General features: G+C 45.2%; 3 protein-coding genes across 8 annotated transcripts; 1 reads left to right on the forward strand and 2 right to left on the reverse strand.

Annotated features, from left to right (window-relative positions):
- Positions 1-10,453, forward strand: LOC111850693 (serine/threonine-protein phosphatase PP1-beta catalytic subunit-like). The gene is made up of 9 exons (XM_023824870.2): positions 1-106; positions 2,845-2,976; positions 4,809-5,039; positions 5,190-5,294; positions 5,979-6,050; positions 7,393-7,544; positions 8,683-8,817; positions 9,044-9,144; positions 9,899-10,453. The coding sequence occupies exons 1-9, from the start codon at positions 55-57 to the stop codon at positions 9,900-9,902; spliced, it is 984 nt and encodes a 327-aa protein (XP_023680638.1). The 5' UTR covers positions 1-54; the 3' UTR covers positions 9,903-10,453.
- On the reverse strand, positions 10,125-17,497 carry bpnt1 (bisphosphate nucleotidase 1). 5 transcript variants are annotated; one of them, XM_023824874.2, is made up of 11 exons: positions 17,382-17,497; positions 15,663-15,790; positions 15,210-15,314; positions 14,940-15,047; positions 14,020-14,068; positions 13,692-13,739; positions 12,965-13,056; positions 11,882-12,079; positions 11,076-11,181; positions 10,628-10,785; positions 10,125-10,314 (listed from the first exon to the last, which is right to left on the reverse strand). In XM_023824874.2, the coding sequence occupies exons 2-10, from the start codon at positions 15,780-15,782 to the stop codon at positions 10,634-10,636; spliced, it is 978 nt and encodes a 325-aa protein (XP_023680642.2). In that variant the 5' UTR covers positions 15,783-15,790; positions 17,382-17,497; the 3' UTR covers positions 10,125-10,314; positions 10,628-10,633. The 5 variants fall into 5 exon arrangements, with proteins under 5 accessions (XP_023680642.2, XP_023680641.2, XP_023680639.2 ...); XM_023824873.2 differs by having other exon boundaries at positions 10,624-10,785; XM_023824871.2 differs by having other exon boundaries at positions 10,125-10,785.
- Positions 17,498-19,179: 1,682 nt separating this feature from the next.
- Positions 19,180-21,357, reverse strand: saysd1 (SAYSVFN motif domain containing 1). Of its 2 annotated transcripts, XR_002839856.2 has the most exons (3): positions 21,063-21,357; positions 20,217-20,689; positions 19,180-19,295 (listed from the first exon to the last, which is right to left on the reverse strand). XR_002839856.2 is itself a non-coding variant. In XM_023824810.2 (2 exons), exons 1-2 carry the CDS (start codon positions 21,237-21,239, stop codon positions 20,381-20,383), a joined length of 486 nt encoding a protein of 161 aa, XP_023680578.1. In that variant the 5' UTR covers positions 21,240-21,357; the 3' UTR covers positions 19,180-20,380. The 2 variants fall into 2 exon arrangements, 1 of the variants encoding a protein (XP_023680578.1); XM_023824810.2 differs by having other exon boundaries at positions 19,180-20,689.
- Between the last annotated feature and the right edge of the window lie 507 nt (positions 21,358-21,864).

Raw genomic sequence — 21,864 nt, forward strand, 5'->3', positions numbered from 1 at the left:
TCCGCCCCCTGGTGGTGAAGCTGAAGCGGGCCAATCCCACTTAAGCGCAAGATCATGGCGGAGGGTGAATTGAACGTGGATAGCCTCATCTCTCGGCTCTTGGAGGGTATGCTACAACAAGTGAATTTTCGCGTTCTTTTTATTTCTTGTAAACAGACTGCGTGTTTTATATTTGGGTGTCAACGAAATGAAAAGCGGGGTAGTACTGTGTCAAAAACTGGGGCGCATTCCTTTCTTGTTGACGCTCTTTTGCGTTAATACGACTCTCCATCCCATAATGGGAATAGACGTGTAAGTTAGCTGGTTTGCAGTGCGTGTGTTGTGCCTCTCTCCAGAACCCGCATGCATTACCCGATCGACTGATCGCTTAATCTTCATGCATTGTTTTTGGCTGGCTAGTTAATGCCACATCGGTCTGGAGTCTGGAGCCTCTCTGATACTCATTTGTTGTGCTTGTGTTGTCAGATTACTTAGATTTACACACGCAGACGCTGGTCACCAGTTATGTGGTCACTGATGACAATTATTATAACGTTTATATTAGAAAACCCGCATAATTTAGCAAATACAAATGCGTACTTGACTGGCGACATTTGATCATAACCAATGAAGTTAATAAAAGCGGGAAAACCCTATTTAATTACTCCGAACCCTGCAATTAGGTGCAATATATTTACTATGACACCTGTCCGTCGACCATCTGTCTTCTTGACAATCTTCCACAATCCGTGATGTATAATGCAATCATACATATAAAACTGTATGCAGTTTGTATTTTTATAAATTACATGTAAAATGTTCATTAAAATGTCTGCCGATTTAAATTTTTATTATTTTCAGATTACGAATTAAATGTAAAACCAAAGCGTTGCTATTTATCCCATTATAGAAATTGGACCAAAATTCAGTGCATAATCAGGAAAACTTCAGTTTTAGTTCGAGTCTTTGAATTGTTCTTTATGTGCCGGAAATGGCATAAGTGAAATGAGCTAAATAAGCTAAATAAAAAGCACAAGTGATCATGTGTTAATATACGTTTGCTTTAAACTCCTGTGATCTGCTTTTAGATTTTTTTTTTAAAAAAGACTACATTTGCAAAGATACCTATTTTGAAACTGGAATTCGATGTTTTTGAAAACCCGTTGGTTTTTATTTCATCATACATCGTATGTTAGTGCTGTTATTCATTGGTGATACCGATACTGTGGTTAAAGATTATATATATTTGTGATGTTGTTGGTATCTTTACGCTATTATTATTATTACGTAGTTCATTTGTAGATGCTTCCATCCGCAAAATTGGGGCATGCCAAAGGTCAATGAGAATGTGTATATTTTAAGATTAGACTGGTTTACTGAAATGCTGCAGCCAACCCTCACCCACATTATTATCCCGTGACTTGGTTTCTGTGCCTGCAGTCCCCTGACAGGCATTTTGGGCCTTTGCTTTGCACTTTTTGCGCATCTTTAATGGCCAGGCAATCAAGATGGAGGTGGAGGGTGGCAGGCAGAGTGATCATCTTACTGTGGGGCGCTTCAGCAAAGTCCTTAACCAAGAAAACTGATCCTGGGGTGTCGGGTAAATGGCTGACCCCGCACCATGGCTGACCCCAAGGCTTGCTGTCACCTCTTCATGTCCGCAGAAGCAGGCTGGTTATTTCTATGGCCCCCATAAAAAGTCACGTCTGTGTATGTAAAGTTTGCTGTATCCTCATCAGGTGTTTCATTGTTATTGGTGAAGAAACCGGTCAGCAAGTTTTCAGTTAGGGACTTTGATTTTTCTTTTTTGTGGCACCGCAGGGATATAATCGCTTCGAAGATGCATGTAACGTTACCTTTAGCTAGCAAGCAGAGATGCAAGATAATAGCTAGCTAGCTGGTTAGCAGAACATACTGCTGCTGCTTCTCATAAAAATGAATGCCTCTGTTTAGTATTTTGTGTAATGACTGTTTGTGGCCAGCAGGGGACATGGTTGAGTGGTGGTAAACACTCATACCGTAAGTGTGTCTCAAAGGCAATGAGGATAGGATATGTGAAAATGTAGTATTTGTATGTGCTTGTTCAGATGACAGTACAGTATAACTATTATTAAAATGTTAGCTGGGTTTGCTTTGAAGGATTATGTGTTTAACTGCCTGTGCTCTGCTGCCTGATCTTGTCAATCACTGCTCCCCGGGCTTTAAGCAGGGAAGTTGGGGGATTGACTCGCACTTATCTCACAGCATAGCGAGAGGGAGGCATGAGACAGTCCTCTATTTGAGCTTAGGACCTTCTGCTCTTCTCTGCCATGGGGCTCTCCACCCTCCTTGGAAGAAAGTGTCGGAGGAGAGGAGAAAGGCCAGCGGAGGTTTGGTCTGTGTCCCTCTGACCAGGCTGTTACTCTCTCTGCCTCCCTTTGCTCCCATCTCTGTGCAAAGTGTGCTCTAACCCCTATAGTGACCTGTGGGTGTGTAGCACTTTTATCTGCATTACAGCACCAAAGTTGAGTCCTCCTTGGACTGTGGTTCATTTCTGATAGTTAATGTAGAAAACACCAGTCATGCTTCGCTAACCCTAACTTCAGTCGCTGCAGGAAGTCATCTTTGGGATGGTTATGGTCATGTGGCCTGTGTTTGTAGTTTTCTGTAGTGAGCTATTGCAGTTATACCGGTATAGGGTATCTGGTATAGGAGGGCTTTAGACTTGCTCAGGGTACAACCCAGAAATGCCTCTGTGACATCACGAGCTTCTGTCATGTGACGCTGGCACTACTGCATGTGTTAGAAGCAGAGCCGCTGGCCTGTGAACTTTGTACGTCATAAAGATGAAGATGATGATGATGATGATTACTGCTTGTGCACCAGTGCGGGGATGCCGTCCAGGGAAGATCGTTCAGATGACGGAGGCAGAGGTCAGGGGCCTGTGCATCAAGTCCAGGGAGATCTTCCTGAGCCAACCCATCCTGCTCGAGCTAGAGGCTCCCTTAAAGATCTGTGGTGAGATTCTGTCTTCCTCCTCATATCCTGCTTCACTTTTTCCTGTCCTCAGTGCTTCCTGCCTTCTTTACTAATGCATTAAAGACGGTTCTGTAGACAAACATCACAGGTCACTGTCAGGTTGCAGTTAGTCTCATTTGCAGACCCTGTACTCAACACACTGTATTCAAGTCTAATACACCGCTAAAGCAGTAGTGCTAACACTTCCTACATATTCGTGGGCAGTGGTGGCTTACTGGTTAGGAAAGCGCACTTGTAATTTAAAGATGGCCGGTTCAAATCCCTGACCAGCAAGGCACCACTGAGGTACCCTGAGTGAGGTACCGCCCCCAAGCACTGCTCCCCGGGCGCTGAATTAGCTGCCCCCTGCTATGTCACAGTATCACAAATGGGCTAAATGCAGAGGACACATTTCAATGTTGTGTGCTGTGATGTGTAAACAATGACCACTGATCACTAAATTCTAAATTCTTCAGAGTAAAGATGAGATGAATGATCTTTGTGCTGCTTAATTATGATTTAAGCATCCAGGTCCACGTGTCTGACCTGCTCACAGAACGAGTCTCTTTTCATATGTTTGCCATATAATTTATTCAGTTTATTTTTATATTTTTGTCCACTTTTGTTCAAACTGACATACGGCTGATGCGAACAACACGGCTGTAAAGTAGGCGATTAGGCATGAGTGCAGCTAGGCTGAGCTTCCAGCCAATGCCCAGTGTTCGCAGTGAGCTGACAGTGGCCTCATGATGTCACTGGGCTTTCCTGCATAGACCGTGGTTCTCTTGCTGTAATACAGGCTTGGAGACTGTAGATCAGAAGCCCTTGACATCCCTCACAGTCCCTTCCTGTGTTATTCTGTTGTTCCCCCAAGCCTCAGTGTAACTGGCACCTCGCTCACAGCAGGCTCAGATGCATGTCCGGGAAGGCCGCCCCTCACACTGCACACGCAAACACACGCGCCTGCAGATCGTCGCAGCTGCGCCCCATTCGCTCACGCTGCCATCCGCTTCAGTGTGTTCCGATCTAGAAAATCTGAAACGATAGACAGGCAGAGCAGATGTAAGTTATCATGTCTGCACACGGTTGGATATCAGAGCTCGTTCCAGCCCCAAACGAAAGACCAAGAGGCACACGAACCCGGAAAGCTGTGCGGGGAGCACACCTCCTGCAGTCCCTCTCACACCAACCATAGTGGCTCCTCTCTGCCCCACCTTTCTCTCCCTGAGACTCCTCTCCTCTCTGTCGTTTCCTGCCCTGTGGCGGCAGCAGGGTGCAGTGCAGAAGTAGAGCAGAAAGTGGAGCAGGAGGCTAAATGCAGACTTCTGGAGCAGCTCACCATCAGTGCAGAGGCCTGGCTCCGATGGGGTCCTTCTGCTGAGTGTAGTGAGGGACACTATAACGTTGCACAAGCACAGACACTTACTAGTCTTACAGACTATTGGAAAATACAGACGCTCCTCTACTTACGCATGAGATACGTTCCAAACAGCCGTTCGTAATTTGAAGTGTTCTTAAGTCGTTATTCAACATCATTTTAAGGGTATATGCAAGTACTAAGAACTAGGATGCTGGGAGTACACACGCTACGCTGCTGCACGGTGGGAGTAGCGGCCAGAAGTCGTACTAGGAGGAATTGGGCCGCAGAAAGAAAAAATTATGTTGCAGACAGGAAATGGGAGCCCAATGAACATAAGTCCTCTTTGTTCGTATGTCTGAAAGTTCATAAGTTGAAAGTTCGTAAGTAGAGGAGCGTCTGTGTACCCCTTCCGTTCAACAGACTGACTTATCTCTGGATTTTGGCCCTGCCTTCTCTTGCCGCCCTTCCCCAGGAGACATCCACGGGCAGTACACAGACCTGCTGCGGCTCTTTGAATATGGCGGCTTCCCCCCAGAGGCCAACTACCTGTTCCTGGGCGACTACGTGGACCGGGGCAAGCAGTCGCTGGAGACCATCTGCCTGCTGCTGGCCTACAAGATCAAGTACCCCGAGAACTTCTTCCTCTTGAGGGGAAACCACGAGTGCGCCTCCATCAACCGCATCTACGGCTTCTACGACGAGTGTAAGAGTCCGTGGTGTGCGTTCACAGAGCAGGACGGAGACCGTATTCCAGCGGACGCTGACACGCACGATTAACTGACACTGCAGGACCTGGGGAGGAGCTGAGGAATGTGACACCTCACTTCCCACCTTTTTCCACTCATTCCATCAGGCAAGCGCCGGTTCAACATCAAGCTGTGGAAGACCTTCACAGACTGCTTCAACTGCCTGCCCATCGCAGCCATCATTGACGAGAAGATCTTCTGTTGTCATGGAGGTATGTCCATTAGAGAGGTTGCGGTTAATAAGAGTCAATTAGGTTGCAGTAAAATGATAATTAAATGCAAGATGTTAGAAATGTTATATATGGCTGACATGCGTTAAACCAGGGGTCTCCAACTCCGGTCCTGGAGAGCTACTATCCAGTAGGTTTTCTGTCCCACTTGGCTTCTGATGAGCCACACCTGTTCCTGGTATTTACCTGAGAACAGGTGTGGCTCATCAGAAGCCGGGTAGGATAGAAAACCTACTGGATGGTAGCTCTCCAGGACCGGAGTTGGAGACCCCTGCGTTAAACAGTTTGATGTAATCCGTGTTTGATACTGTTGACAGTCCTTTTGTTAGCATGTGTTGGTTTTTAAGTGGTTGAATGTGGTAATTTTATTGAATTCATGTTGATGTTGGCAGCGCACACAAAGGGAGCTGAGTTCACATATGACACACGTCTGGAATTTAGGCTTCTTAAAAAAAATTGCCTCAGCAATCATCTAATATATTTTTAAGTATAATGTTATTGTTTTAGGCTTAAGGTGTCACTGGGTCTGTGACCCCCCCCCCCCCCACTACTAGATGAGCAGTTGGTAGGTGGATGGATCTACAGATGTCCTGGTTCTAAAGAGCTGCAGGGTCTCTTGTCCTGCTGGATGACATTGAGGGACATTGACACTCTCTTCCTCTGTAGGTCTTTCTCCTGATCTGCAGTCTATGGAGCAGATCCGCAGGATTATGAGGCCTACAGATGTCCCTGATACAGGTCTGTGACTGACTCTTCTGGGATGTACAGTACCAGTCAAAAGTTTGCACATGCCAAGTCAGCTACAAAGGAGAGTGATAGGGTTGCATCACATGACCTGGCCACCTGACCTAAAGCCAGTAGAGATGGTTTTGGGGGAGTGCTGGACCTCCTTCAGGACAGCTGGAAAAGCATCCCAGGAGGCCACCTCATGAAACTGGTGTAGGGGAGACAGTAGGAGCAGCCAGTCCCTGGAGTAATTGGGGTTAAGGGCCTTGCTCAAGCACTCAGTGGTGGGACCACCCTGCCAACCACAGGGTTTGAACCAGCAACCTTCGGAGTCCCAACCTACAGAGCTGCCCCTCCCAACTAATTTTTAATTTTTCTTTAATACAGTGGTACCTCAGTTCTCAAACTCATTAGAACTCTAATTTCTTAAAAGTCGAACCAACCACTTCGAAAAAAAATGACCTAGAACGCAATCTGAATCTCATAAGTCAAACCATGAACGCCGACCTAAGATAACTTGTACGCGTGGGAAAATGAGTCACGCGGTACGTCTGTCAGCGGAAACAAAGGGTAACGCTTCAGTCTCAGCCTCGCATTCATGTGATAGCATCGTGCATGCTTTACACTAGCTGAATACACATATTTAGACAGTAAAAATACATTTAGACAATGATAGACAGTAACAGTAATTATTATTATATAGTAAAATACATTTAAAAATAAAGATTTCTTATTAATTATTTTAATATCATTAATAATAAACCATTAATACATTTAATTGTAATAATATTGTCGTGCCGATTGGGAATGGAACGGAGACAAAGGCGCAGACGTCAGGGTATCGGGGAATATGGGGTTTAATTACAGGTAAGGCAGGCAAAATGCAGACGGACAATACAATGACCGGACTGGGGAAACAAACTGAAACGCGGACGAAATACAGAGGGCTAATGACAACAACCAGAAACAGCTGATCACACGGGGATTCCACACGGGGTTAACGAGGGGGCGTGGCACACGGAAGGAGCGGATGATCGGGGCAGGATTAATTAATTGGTTTTCCATTATTTGTTATGGGGAAAATTCGTTCAGAACTCAAACTTTTTAGGATTCGATCCGGAGTTCTGAACGGATTAAGTTCGAGCTCTGAGGTACCACTGTACTTTTTTGGTCAGTGTATAATTCCATATGTCATTTTATAGTGCCATTGCCTTCATAATTATTCTAAAATGTGGAGGATGAATAAACCCATCTTTGGTACTGTATGTGCAGGGGCACTGAGGAGCTGTGTGCCCATTCCCTGGGTATCTGTGCAGCGTGTGTATGAACAGAAGTGGCTCTTTCCCTGGGTCAGGTCTCCTGTGTGACCTGCTGTGGTCGGACCCAGACAAAGACGTGCAGGGCTGGGGGGAGAATGACCGCGGCGTCTCCTTCACCTTCGGGGCCGACGTGGTCAGCAAGTTCCTCAACCGGCACGACCTGGACCTCATATGCAGAGCACACCAGGTGGCGCCCATGAGCACACCGCCCAAGCACCAGCCCAGCAGCCCGACAAAGGCTTTCATCTGGCCACACTTCAGCTTTGCATTCTCTGCCTCTATTACTTCTGATACACCTATACTGTAGTTGCATCTATACCTAGAAATGTGCTTTCCAGTCGGCCAGCTATGATGTATAATTTAGCTCCTATTGTGATGAAAACCAATGTAAGGCACCTTCCTTAGAAGAACTTTTTTTAGGTGATCTCTTTACTATTGTTTACTTGTTAAGTCTTTACCTTTTCACGTTATTATTTATTTTCATAATTATGCATTTTTATATAAAACCTAGCATTTGCCAGAAATATACTCCTCTGTTTTCATGGTGTGAAAACTAACCTAAGAGTGGTGAGATTCAGTCAGTCTCATTCTTCCTTTATTCATCAGCCCCTAAGAGGCTGTGGAACTGAATTTCACACACTGTATGACCGGGGTCTCCAACTCCGGTCCTGGAGAGCTACTATCCAGTCGGTTTTCTATCCTACCTGGCTTCTGATGAGCCACACCTGCTCCTGGCATTTACCTGAGAGCAGGTGTGGCTCATCAGAAGCCAGGTAGGATAGAAAACCTACTGGATAGTAGCTCTCTAGGACCGGAGTTGGAGACCCCTGCTGTATGACAATGAAGGAGGGATGTTTTTATTTCTGTAAAAAATGTAGTCAGTTGGACTTTAAAAATGAAGAAACATGGAAAGTATAATGTATTTTAAATGCTAAAATTAAAGCAGTATCTTCATATCCATCAGTTATACTGCAATATTATAAATAGGTGCAAAAGACATAAGCAGGTGGTACATTTACGCTGTCTGGCCTGTAGGTGGTGCATTAATGCTGTCTGGCCTGTAGGTGGTGCATTAACGCTGTCTGGCCTGTAGGTGGTGCATTTACGCTGTCTGGCCTGTAGGTGGTGCATTTACGCTGTCTGGCCTGTAGGTGGTGCATTAATGCTGTCTGGCCTGTAGGTGGTGCATTAATGCTGTCTGGCCTGTAGGTGGTGCATTAACGCTGTCTGCCCTGTAGGTGGTGCATTAACGCTGTCTGGCCTGTAGGTGGTGCATTTACGCTGTCTGGCCTGTAGGTGGTGCATTAATGCTGTCTGCCCTGTAGGTGGTGGAGGACGGCTATGAGTTCTTCGCAAAGCGGCAACTGGTCACTCTGTTCTCAGCTCCCAACTACTGTGGCGAGTTTGACAACGCAGGAGGCATGATGAGTGTGGACGAGTCCCTCATGTGCTCTTTCCAGGTCGGGCAGAAACATGGGCAGCCTTCAGCAAACACTCTAATCTAGTGTTCCTGAATCCAGTGCTCAGGGACCCCCAGACAGTCCAGTTATATGTTCCCTCCCGCCTCCCAGTAGGAGCAAAAACAAAGACAGTCTGGGGCTCCCTGAGGACCAGGTTGGGAAACACTGCTCTGACCAGACACACCAGTATACCTCACCACTATAACAAGGATGCCTCTTCCCCCAGATCTTGAAGCCTTCAGAGAAGAAGACCAAGTACCAGTATGGGGGGCTTAATTCAGGCCGTCCTGTCACCCCTCCCTGCACAGCCCAGGTCCCCAAAAAGAGGTAAGCTACTGGTCTGTCTCCCCCCCTCTTTCGCTGTGCACCCCCCCCCCCCCCATCACCACCAGTGACTGCAGCCTTTAATCAAACACATGCACTCCCTATAGAGAGTGGTCAGTATTTTCAGCTGTGTTTGATGTAATGGTTACATTAATGGTATTTATTCTCCAAAGCCATGAGCTGCAGGTACAGCTACATTGAACTTCGGCATGGGTCAGGATATATTTGTTGCTAAAGGGTTTTACGCTCCTGCCTGCAGATGAAGATCAGGGTAAGAGAGTCCTGTAAGATTTCCTTAAGGCAGACCGTGCTTCTCATTAGCATCGACTTCTAATTGACAGGTTCCTTGCTGGTGCAGAGCATGGGGCTCCAAAGTTGGGGGCTCATCCAGGGTTCGAGGCTGCATCCCCTCTGGCGTGTGGGTTTCCCCCCACGGTCTAATTGGCATCTCTAAATTGCCCATCCCGATTTTGGTGTGATGGAATAGCCTCCCATCCAGGGTGGTCTCTAGTACGCTGTGCGGCCTGGGATAGGCTAGGGCCCCCTGTCACCTTATGCCGGATAGGTGGTTGGAAGATGCATGGATATTGACACACCCAGTTAAGCTGATTATTATGTTATATATGTATTGTTACTCAAAACTGCTTCCTGAAAGCCATCCTTGGATGTCAGATGATACCCTTAAAATGCCTGTTACCCTATAGCCTTTTGTAGAGTGCATTGAATAATCAGTTTGTTTTTGTCTGATGTGGGACAGGTGAAGCAGAAAAAGAAGCTTGAGTGACAAGGAAGAGGACAAGCGACTGAATCGGCAAACAGCCCCAAACGATGTTTCCTTCCTGCCCTTTCGCTGGGAAGGGAAAGAAACCTAAGTCCATATTTGCAGCAGAAATGCTGCCCTCTAGTGGTTATAGTACATTAGTGCTTCCACCACCATGAGTACACAGGGCTGTGGGCCCCACATAAGGGATCATGTACTGAAGTCTGACCCATCTGGATTTATTTCTCAGTTTTGATCATACACTTACATGTTGGCACACACAAGAATTTCATATGTTTGCATGGCACTCTTCGGTGTCCCTTTTACAAAGTGATTTTTGTTGCGTGTTCGTTGTCTTTTCATGTTCTTTTCTTCCATTTCCTCGAGCTGTGGAGTTCTGAATAAGGCTGCCTCTGTATAAATGGAAGAGTGCTGTGATCTACAGGCTTGGAGAAGCATAAACCCCTGTGTTTTTCTGTAGTGCTTTCTATTCTGTCTTGTGATACTAGTGTCATCACTTACATTACAAAATAAAGTGGGAATACGATACAACTGGTAATTTGTGTGAAGCTGCCTCACACGCCGAATATGTCAGCAATTATGAAATCTGCATTTGTTTTATTCTGTGATTGGTTATTCCTATGTGGAGTAACAAAAATATGTATGAGCTGGACAGTCACTCTCTGGGTCAAAATGAGGCCCCGAACAAGCCTCATTATTACCCACAATGCCTCAGTCCGACGGCAGGCCCTGCAGCACCGACTCTGGGACCCTGCTGCTGTAGTACTGGTGATCCCTGAGCGTGGCCAGCACTCCAGCCGAGTTCATGTGCTTCACGTCGGCATGGTAACGGTATGGCCTGCCGCGCATGTCCGTCAACTTTCCTGCAGCACCAGGGAGAGAAGGGGCTCTTGAGACACAAACACAGCCTGTCCTCATCACTCACGGGGCATCCCCACGCCTGCAGAGTCCTCGTCCTGTACAACAGAGTTAATGTTTATGAGTTGCTCAAATAAAATATATAGGTGTGTATATAAACGACCGGGATGCTGCTTTGAATAAATAAGCTACATGACACACAAAAATACTACAGCTGAATTACCCCTCCCCCCCCAGCTCATTTATGACCATGAGCACCAGCACAGGAGCCTGATAGGCCGGCAGAGCCTCTCACCCCCCACGGCGTGTAGAATGGCCTCCGGGGCACATGTATCCCACTTCTTACATCCGGGGCTGGCGAAGACGTATGCGGAAGCCTTCCCCTCCACCAGCTGGATGATCTACGCACATTGTGACAAGCAGGTTGCTGTGGTTGCATCCTTCACAGATGCCTGCTTCACAGAACACGTACTCTACAGGGCAGTGTAAAGGAACTGAACCACTTCATGGAATAGCATGGACACCTCAGAGCTTGTGGGAAGATGGATTAATAACAGCGGCACAGTATAAGCAGAAAGCGCCTGCGAAGTGACTGATAGGTTACAGTGGTGATTATCAACTCGTGGGTCGCGGCAAGTTCTGAAAGTGTCACAAGGCGGAGCTACAAACGTAAGCATTTTAATACCAGCAAGCTCGATCAGATTTCCCAGCCCCAGTCCTATAATTAACCTATATAAACGGGTCTTGGTTCTGCAAATGCTTAGGGCAAAACTAGTGAACATTCAACCAATCCAAGAAGCCAAATCGCAATTGCTCAATTTAAAAATCACTGGCATGGCCAATTAGATTTGTGTGATTAGTGTAAATTGCATAGCTGGATCACAGCGTTTATTTAAACATGTGTACTTGGTGTAGGGTCGCGACTGAGCTGGCATAGTAAAAATTGGGTTGCGGTGTAAAAAAGGTCGAGAACCAGTGCATTATAGTCCAAAATAGCTTTAGAATTTAGTGCTCTTGAATACACTTACTCACAATCACCATTAAGCTTATGCAATGCCCCTGGATCCTGTATCTGAATTAGTGACCCTCTGTCCCCCTTACCTTATTTCCAGCCCCGCCCACTCTGATGACCTCATGTGGTTCCATGGCCTGCACGCAGTCCGTCACCAGTTTGTTGCTGTGGGAACGAGTGGTGGTGATGATGCGTTGTCCTCCTGGTACCTCTTTCAGCTCAAACCCGAAGGCCCCCAATCCCAGCATGCCCCACAACGTCCTCCCCAGGCTCCCCCCTGGACCCAGCTAGGTCGGAAGAGAGCACACATTCAGAAAGGGAAAACATAGAGGCAGGTACACTACAGTGTACAGAGAAGTCATACAGGTACATTGCAGTGGAGCCTTTGCGATCCTGGTAGTTCATGAACACATGAAAATGCCAGTGTTTTCTTAAAGACAAAACATACCAATATAACTGAACAGCAAATTTCCAAAACTCACTAAGGGCGCTTTTCCACCACACCAGGTACCGTACTTTTAGTACTACAAGAACGGTACTTGTACTTCAAGGTTTTCCACTGGCGTAAAAACTGGAACCAGCTCCGAATTACATCACAACACGAGGCCAGGTATTTTGTACTGAATTCAAAAAATGGCTGCAGTATATTAAATGGGTTGGCAATGTGCAATATTAATACCAACATCGCATGTTAGACAGCTATATTAAAATAAGGCTTTTTCTTACTTTCAATTCTGTATGGACATTATAGTACAGGGGGTTAAAGTTTCATGATTTTTTCATTTGAAAAGTGAAAGTACCGAATGTACCGTACTGCACTTGTGCAGTGGAAACGCGCCCTAAGTCCACAGGATATGTTTTGGAGAAAATTTCTGTGCACTTTACTGTGTGTTGGAAATTTAAAAGTTCTTTGTTGGATTACATGAGGACTAAGTGAGTTTTTATTATACTGTAACGTAATAAGGAAGATTGACTTGGCCTTCTCATATCAAGAACAACAAAGAATGAACGGAGTTTTGGAAATTTGCTTTGCAGTTATGTTGTGTACATGCATATATACCTTGGTCAACAACTTAACTATGACCAAGGCGGCAGAGATTTCAGAGCGAGACAATCCCTGTGTCCCACTGAAGTCATTCCCTTCAATGAAGCACTGAACCCAAGACCAGTACCTGGTAGTTGAAGAAGGGCTGGTTAATCACACCGGCTATTGCTTTCCCACCGTATGCGATGCCAATCAGTACAGTCACATGATCCAGGAGGCCTGCAGGATCATGCCGTTACTCAGAGCCAAGCAAAACAGTTACATGGTGGCATTAACATTCAATAGCATTAAAAGTCACAAAGGTCTGAGGAAATGACTGGGGGACAAAGTTAAAAGAGAAGAAAGATAAAATACAGTATGAACAAGCTTTCAGCAGACCTTCATTCTTTTACTCATGGGGGTTTTACTTACAGAAAAATGTCCTGTAGGCAGAACAAAAAATGATTGGTTCAGAGAGACAACAAATCAGGTGGTAAAGGAGTTGGGTCCAAGCACTAGAGGAAGTGGGACGAAGACTTATCTTTGGTTGGTCCCACCTCCTCTAGTTCCTTGGACCCACCTCCTCTACAATCTGATTGGTTAGTTGTCTGAACCAACCATTTTACGCTCTGCCCTCAGAATATTTTTGTGTATGTAAAACTCTAATGAACCATTCTTCTCCCTTTACACAACACTCTTATTTCACATTTCTATACTTGACTTATACCTCCCTCCATTCTGCGCCCACATTCCCGCCAAACTGTACCCACATCTCCCTTTTGTTCACATCGTATCCCCATCCACATACAGCCCACGGTCTTTCTCCTATATCTGCACCCACATCCCTGCCTCCCCCGCGACTCCTGCCTCCATACACAGAGCTGTGCCGTGTCGCAGAGCTGCTCCATTCAGGCTGACCGCCGCTGGGCCCAGCAAAGGCAGGGTGCCAGGGAGGGAGGGAGGGAGGGAGGAGACAGAGAGATACGGGAGAGAGTTGCTGTCAAGGCGGAAGAAACAGACAGAGATGAAGAAAAGAGGGACAAACAGGCAGTGCAGGAGAAGTAACGTGTGAAGAATTATAGAGACTGACTGTATGTGTGTCTTCCCTTTAAGAAAAACCAGAAAATATGTGATATCTACTTTATATCAAACAGTGAATCAACGACGGAATGACTGGCACTAATCAAGTCATGACCCCCTAACCTTCAGTGTATTCTTTGGTCCCATCCAGAGGATCGACCCACACCACGAGCTGAAGAAGAAACAGAAGACCGCTGTCATGGATGGTAAAACCCTAAGCAACTTGGCACTCCAGTATTTAAATGACACGACAGATTATTCCTGCACTGTTAAATCTGCAGATGATTTTGTGAGCGATATATGCAGTTTCTTCTTCTATTTAGAACTACATCACTTTACACTTTATCTTAATTAACTTTGCACAAATGCATCTAATGATAATAGTATATTTTATTTATATAGCAATAATGCTCAAAAACTCAAAGATACACAGAACATAGCAAAGTAAACATGACTAACAACAAAAACCTTTTATGGACAGAGGCTCAAGCAAAAAGAAAGGTTTTCTGTTTGGTTTTGGACACTGTGTTCAGCTGATGGATGGCAGTAGGGAGGGAGTTTCCAGAGTAGGGGAGCTAAAGGGGTAAAGGCAGAGTCACCAAAGTCGTGGAGTTTGAAGGGGGAGATGAAGGCACCAGGGGGCTTGGTTGTTAAGAGCTTTTAAAGTACATCTACTAAAGTAAAGTAAATATAATCAGCATCAGGAGTGATCCTCATTTATCCATCACTGTTCAGTGGGTTAGGACGCTGTGCCTGTAATCGGGATATTGTCAGGTCAAATCCTGCAGTGGGCAGAATAATGTCACCTTAGGCTCTTAACCCCAATTGGTCCAGAGAAAGGCTAAATAATTTATGTGAACTACAGCAACAGCTGAGATGCAACTCTTCAGTGGGAATCTGATCTCGCTCATCTTTCAGGCCGATGCTACTAAGTGACATGAATATTACCGTGCTTAAATTCTGTTGATCACGGTCACTCCAAACCGAGCTCTACAGTGCTCCAGTGAGCTCTACAGTGCCCCAGTGCGTTTCCAGTCACCTACCTCCTCCTCCCTTATGTTGCTATACTCTGCTGGGCAAACCTTCTCCAGGATGTCGCCAGCCTGCCCACTCTCAATCAGGTCCTCTTCCACAGCTTCAGAAGGTATGTCCTGCACACAGCAACCAAACAATAGGACGCTGATGTGGGTCAGGTGATGCTGAGATACAAAAACTTAGAAACACAGACTCAAAAATGACAAGGAATTACATATTTCCATCACACTGCCCTCTCCAAATCTCTGAAAGCAGAAATCCTTGGTTATGCCCCTTACCTCCTCTCCAATGATGGTAATTTTCGGGAAGCGTCGTGACAGGGAGGCACAGATGCTCTTCTGAACAAGGCGGTCTGCCAGGGTTTGCAAGTCATTGGATCCTGTCTGTGCAGGTTAGCAAGCACACACCCCCACAAACGGAGCACGACCGATAAATCGCCAGCCAATATGAGCTAATTGCAAAAAATCAGTATCGGCGATTATAACGACTGATAAATGGCAATTAAAAAGAAACAGAGATGGAAGACGGATCCTGGTGAAGATTACGCATATCTTAGGGAATGATCTTTGTTTATAATTGTGTGTTTCAGGGAAAAAAATATCCGCTCATATATCATATCAGATTTTCAATTCTCAAATATCAAAATTGATATGGGAAAAGCCTGTTGGGCTCTAGCCACTACCATACACAGACACGCCAGAGGGCATCCCTTTACGTGCACGCTGCCTTACCTTCTCCACAATGCCGAGGTCGCCACTGTGCATCACTTTCCTCACAATGCTTCCTGCCCGCTCGGCCACAGTGAAGGCGGAGGCGACCAGGCGCATGACCAAGGCTGGACTTCCTGCCATCCTGACTCCTTGGGACAGACAGCGAAGAGGGAGTTAATAGGAGAACTGTGTGCTTCTGAAGTGACGCGTACCTACGCCGTGTGTTTCTGAAGTGACGCGTACCTACGCCGTGTGTTTCTGAAGTGTAGTGGACCTATATTTTGCGCCTGTGTGCTTCTGAAGTGTGGTTCAGTGTGTCAGGATGCTATGTATGTAATCAGAAGGTCGCTGGTTAACACCAAAAGGTCGGCTGTTTGATTACCTCATTGGGTCCTTGAGCAAGGTCCTTAACTCTATTTGCTCCAGGGATGATTTTTAATTTATTTAAATTTAACAAAAAATCTTTGCATCACAAAGCAGTCACACATTTAATAAAATATTGCAGTACTGAAACGAGGTGCATGTAGAACGTTACTCATATCCTGGGCATGATATTAATTTAATTGTTAATAAATTATTGTATAGTATTTAAACCCGCACACCTTTTTCTGTGCTGCACCATTATAAATATACTTTGTAAACATACATCCATCCATTGTCCAACCTGCTTATCCTCCTGGCTCACGGGGGGTGCAGAGCCTATCCCAGAAGCAACAGGCACAAGGCAGGGAACAACCCTGGATGGGGAGCCAGCCCATCACAGGGCACACTCACACACACACACCTATGGGCAATTAAGGAACTCCAATCAGCCTCAGCATGTCTTTGGACTGTGGGGGGGAAACCGGAGTACCCAGAGGAAACCCCACGACGACACGGGGAGAACATGCAAACTCCACACACATGTGCCTCAGGCAGAGACTCGAACCCAGGTCCCAGAGGTGTGAGGCAACAGTGCTAACCACTGCACCACCATGCCACCCACTTTGTAAGCATTCAGTCGAAATGCTTAAAGGATATTTATGAAATTATAATTGCAGTCATTAAAACTCAGGTGAGTCCATTACCGGTGATTTCACCGTGATTTGCCTCAGGCCGTCGCCAGGGGGCGATAACGGTAAGTTTTCCTCCCGGGCCCCGGACTGGAAGGGGCCCCGGTAGGAAAAATCTGCCAAGGGAGACCCTCTCACACTCCCGGTCGTCAAGGGGGTCCTAGGTGTCATTTCTCAAGGGGCCCCAGAATTCCTTGCCATACCCCCTTAGTACTCGTACCTTGCTATGTGCGCTGAACTGTTAATGGCAATATCAATGTTCAAAGTTCAAAGTTCAAACCATGACTTTTAGATATCTTTTTTTCCACTATTAAACTTCGTTTAAAAAGCACCAAGTCACTGCTGCATACCCGCTGACATTTGCAGTTTAACGATAACATTCAAATGTGACATTTCACCTACATATTTCTCCCAGTTAGCACAATGGGAGCCGAATACGTTCATGCGAGTTCGCTGTTATACCACCAGCAAACGAACGGATGGCAGTGGATTTAGATTTTAGTGCCTTATAATGACTTTAATTACTTATTTAATTTTAATATATTATAGTCAACCATGCACCAAACTTGCTAGCTCTCCCATAAATATATTACCAACAAATCAAACGATTGTGTTAAATTCACCATTTATTTAGGATTTGGTTCGGTGTATACATAGTAAATTGCAAGATATTACTTATTAAACTTACGATAGCCGCTGAAAATCGTAGTTCAAGAGCTTGCAGTATTACAATCGGTAGAGCTGGAAACCGTCTGAATCGGAGGCGGAAACAATGTGCGGCGAAGATCCGCGTGAAGGTCCTAAAGCCTGTCATGTTAACGTCCGCTGTTTATTCGAGCGCTGCACATTGTTGCGGTGTTGAGTTTCCTCCACTTGTACACAGTAAAAAGCCCTCAGAAATAGCCTTTGATCGAGCCATGACACATTTCCAAAACCTCTGCTGTGAAGATCAGACTTTGATAGCAAAAACTGAAATATACGTTCTTAAAATATTTAAAGGCAAGATCCCCCCAAACTCACACCTGATTGACCTGAATTTCCACATAAAATTTACTGATAATCCTAAAGGTTCATATACCTTTTCTTAACACATATAAATAAAATTGGATAATTTTCCTCAATAAATAAAGGAACAAGTAAAGTGTTTTATGATTTGGTAAACTGGCTTCTCTATCTAGTTTTAAGACTTAGGCTACTTGAAAATCTGATCATGTTTAAGGTCCATATTTAAACTTTCTAGTACTACAGTAAGTGCAGCTTTTAATAATACAGTACAATATTTCAATATTATAGATCAAAATTTGATCAATTCCAGATCTTCACCCATGTCTGCAATGTTTGAAAAAGATCTGTCAAATACTTTTTGAGTTAATAAGGAAATAAATGTCAGTGGAGGCAGATTGACCTTTGTAATATGGGTACGCTTTTATTTTAATTATTTTATAATTAATTGGAATACTGAGACGTGATTTTTACAGGCTTGATTATATTTATTACATGACATGAGTAGTGAGAGCGCGGAATTTCGTCCGACGGAACGATCTTTTGGGAATCTGTTCCCAAACGTCGAACGTTCTTTGACACAACGCTTAACTAACCGAGACTTCTACCTGGTCTGGAGCAGACTTGTTCAGTCTTCTAAGTTACCATGGTAGCCCACGGGGATTCATTTAAGACACGTTGATGGAACGGAACTCCCACTTAAATGAGCCACACTTGTCGACATGTCAGACTTTCCCTTAATCATGCTTCGTGGAACACCCTCCTGGGTAACATCTAAGGGTAATGTCAATGTTTGTGAGCTCACTATCAGGAGATCGCTGAACAACAGTGGTGTCCATGGCAGAGTTGGACATTTACATTCCAGTATTAAAATATCTCTGTTCCCCTTTATTACATTTTTGTATTGCACAGCTTGCACTGTTTTATTCCTCTATTCGATTGTTTTATTTCTATTTGTCTATTTTTCTTAATTTGTCTTTTGTGAATGTAAGCACCAGTACTGCCAAAACAAATCCCTAGTACATACAGTTGTACCTGGCCAATAAAGGGAATCCTGATTCTTAAAGCCACTACTCTCCAAGAAGAATATCACTGCCCTTTTAGTTTGCTAAACACCATGTAAATATGTCAGGAGGACATTGAAAAATGTTCTGTGGATGGATGAGTCCAATATAAAATGGTTTAAGCAGAAGAAACTTCATGTTTTGCAATGGCTAATATAAAATCCAGACATGATGAAGCAAGGCAGCATGGTGGTGTGGTGGTTAGCACTGTTACCTCACACCTCTAGGATCAGGGTTTGAGTCTCTGCCTGGGTTACAAGTGAGTGGAGTTTGGTTGTTCTTCCCATGTTGTTGCTTTGGAATGACGCCTAACCCCGCTCCGCACAACATATATGATGCTGATGTGCCCAGTTGCTACATTGTCTCTCTGGTCACCTGCACTGGGATTTCGCTTCAGAGCTGCTGCAAGGACTGCCACAGTTCCACAGGAATTTTCAACCTTTATTTGTTTTTCAAAGGTTAATATGTATTCTTCAAATATATGCACACATAACCAGTGTCCGCTGTTTCACTTTCCACTTGACGGGGCAGGATTCCTACCAGAAATCAAAAAAGCTGGACTTTAGACAAGGAACACAAAGCACTGAATGTTCCATCCAAATCCATTATTTAACCGTAATTATTTAATACTGACCAGGTTTTCACTGGTGCTCCTACTAAGGACACTAATTTGTACATCCAGGAAGGAGTATTTGTGTACAGCCTGTTCCTGGACAGGGTTCTACCAGTGGTACCCAAAGACTAGAATCTCTAAATCTGTACCATTTACAAGAAGCCCCAGTGCACTGATGTAACCTGCATGGCTGGGGGGCGTCTGTGCACCCGGCCACCACCTGAAAACAGGGCATGACATGGCGCCGCCCTGCTGTGTGACAACAAGTGATGCTTGCACTCATCTTGCAGCATTCCTCACTATGATGTCACCCAGTCTTGTTAATATGGCTATTTTACTTCATGAATGAACAGAAACATACAATACATTTTTAGTGTGAAATTGTTAAATGATAACGATAGGCTGTTCCTCCACCTTCCGAATGCGTATGTAGTACAAGACTGTGAGGGCGCCAGAAGCCGATCACAGCCAGCAGCAGGAATGGGGACGGGGAAGGACAGTCCTTAACAGGGCGCAAGTTATTGGATTGTGAGGGACAACAGCGCCACCAATGTTCAGTGTGTGAAATTTGCTATGGATTTTAGGTGGATTACAACCAGCCTCTGCCAGCAGGTGCCGCCCTGGGTAACCTGGACTTTGTTTATAAGTCAATCTGTAAAATACAGACTCAATGAACCTTCTTCTACTGAACCGACACATTTCCTGGGAAATACAGTAAAGGCGTCTGCATCAATCAGTTTCTCTGACTCACATGTAAGATAAAAATATAGACAGATAAAAACGCTGTAGTGCTTCTTAACAGATGTCTTCTTAACTGCAGGAGAATTTGAAATACAATGCTCACCTTTCCTTGTTTTATAACTTTGTTTTGCACTTTGTATACAGAATATAAACCAATATAAATATCTCATGTTAAGCAAGTTGTAATTCTCTAATAGAATTCTCGGCCAAAAGAAGATCTTCGAGGAACTGAGTCTGAGGCGAAGGGCAGGTGCCGTCCTCCCACGGCTACCTGTCGCCGAGCGGGCGGTAACCCATCTCTCCTTCCAGCTGCTGAGCCGTGAGGGCGCCCAGCAGAGGCTGGCAGTCCGGGTTGAAGACGGAGTAGGCGCTCAGCTCCCCGGGCTGGCGCGCCGCGGGGCTGCGAAGCCCCTCGTACAGCCAGTAGAAAAGGGAGATGAGGAAGAAGGGCAAGCCGAAGTCGAGCTCAGAAAAGAGTCCAAGCAGGACGAGCCAGAGCAGCAGCTTTAATAGGGTCACGTTCGTCACGGCCAGTCTGCGGCCCAACGTGCTGCGCATCAGCCAGTCCATCGGCACCTAGGAGAAGCGGCCATGTGAGGCTACAGCGTGAGACCTGCATCGGGGAAAGTCAAATGCACGCATACCAGGGCTGCCAGCTTTAGTCAGACAGCTGGGGTGAAGTTTTCAATTCGAGACAAGTCTGCACACATATTTACATGTAAACAGTCTGCAGGGTTTGCAAAGTACACCAACGGCTTTGATATAGCTCATTTTAGGTGTATGATGTAATGATAGATTTGCCGTAAGATTTCTTACGTGAGAGTCTTAAAGCCTGTCATACTACTCGTAATTAAATATGTCAGAGTTACTACTATGAAATGTTTGCCATTCCTTTCTAATAACATTATCAGATCCAAAGATCTGCTTTAAAGCTTGGCGTATTTGATACCCGAGCGGCTGTCGCTGTCGCCGAAGAGCTTCTTTCGGTTTGTTCTTCCTCGTTAAGGGTCCCCGTTGTCACTGACAGCTCCGTTGCGGTCTCCGGCCGGGCCCCCGTCACTCCTGCACATTTCGATGCTGCTTCCGCTTTCTTACGGGCTCTGAACTCCGACAATTTCTGCTCCATTACAGAATTTTCTTAAGGAGCGAAACGGAAACAGCAGAGCAACTCTGAAGCGCCAGTCCAGAGCTACGACTTCGATCTCCGAAACAAATGTGAAAATGCTCCCTCTAGCGTACCGTTAGAAGCGGTCGTAAATGGTCGTAAAGGTCGTAAACGCCTTAATAATATCAAAATAAACATTTTACTGTTAATGTGTGGTACTCCTATGTTAATATATTATCTAAAATAAATAATAAAGCTTATAAAATTAGAGTATGTCAATAGAGAATGAGTGATTCATGTATGATAGCTGGAAATGCACGCACTTAAATGAATGGTGGTCCTCCTGGCCACAGGGGGCGACATTCAGAGATAAAACCTCTCTAATGTTGTAGTTTGTCTTGACGGATGGCGGTATCATGCCGTCATTATTTCGAAAATATAAACAAACGTGACAGCCGACAGGGCATTCAGCTCATGCTTCGCAGGCTGTGGTGAGTAGTTAGACAGACTCCAGGCAACCTGCTGCTCTGCTGACAGAGGCAGTCAGACAGCTGTAATGTTTCCAAACTTTTAAATCTGGTATCAATTAAAGCAATTTTAATTAGGTCTAATTAATATTAAATATATCCATGAGGTGAAGTTTGGA

This window comes from Paramormyrops kingsleyae, chromosome 19 (assembly GCF_048594095.1).
Source record: "Paramormyrops kingsleyae isolate MSU_618 chromosome 19, PKINGS_0.4, whole genome shotgun sequence".
Lineage (NCBI taxonomy): Eukaryota > Metazoa > Chordata > Actinopteri > Osteoglossiformes > Mormyridae > Paramormyrops > Paramormyrops kingsleyae.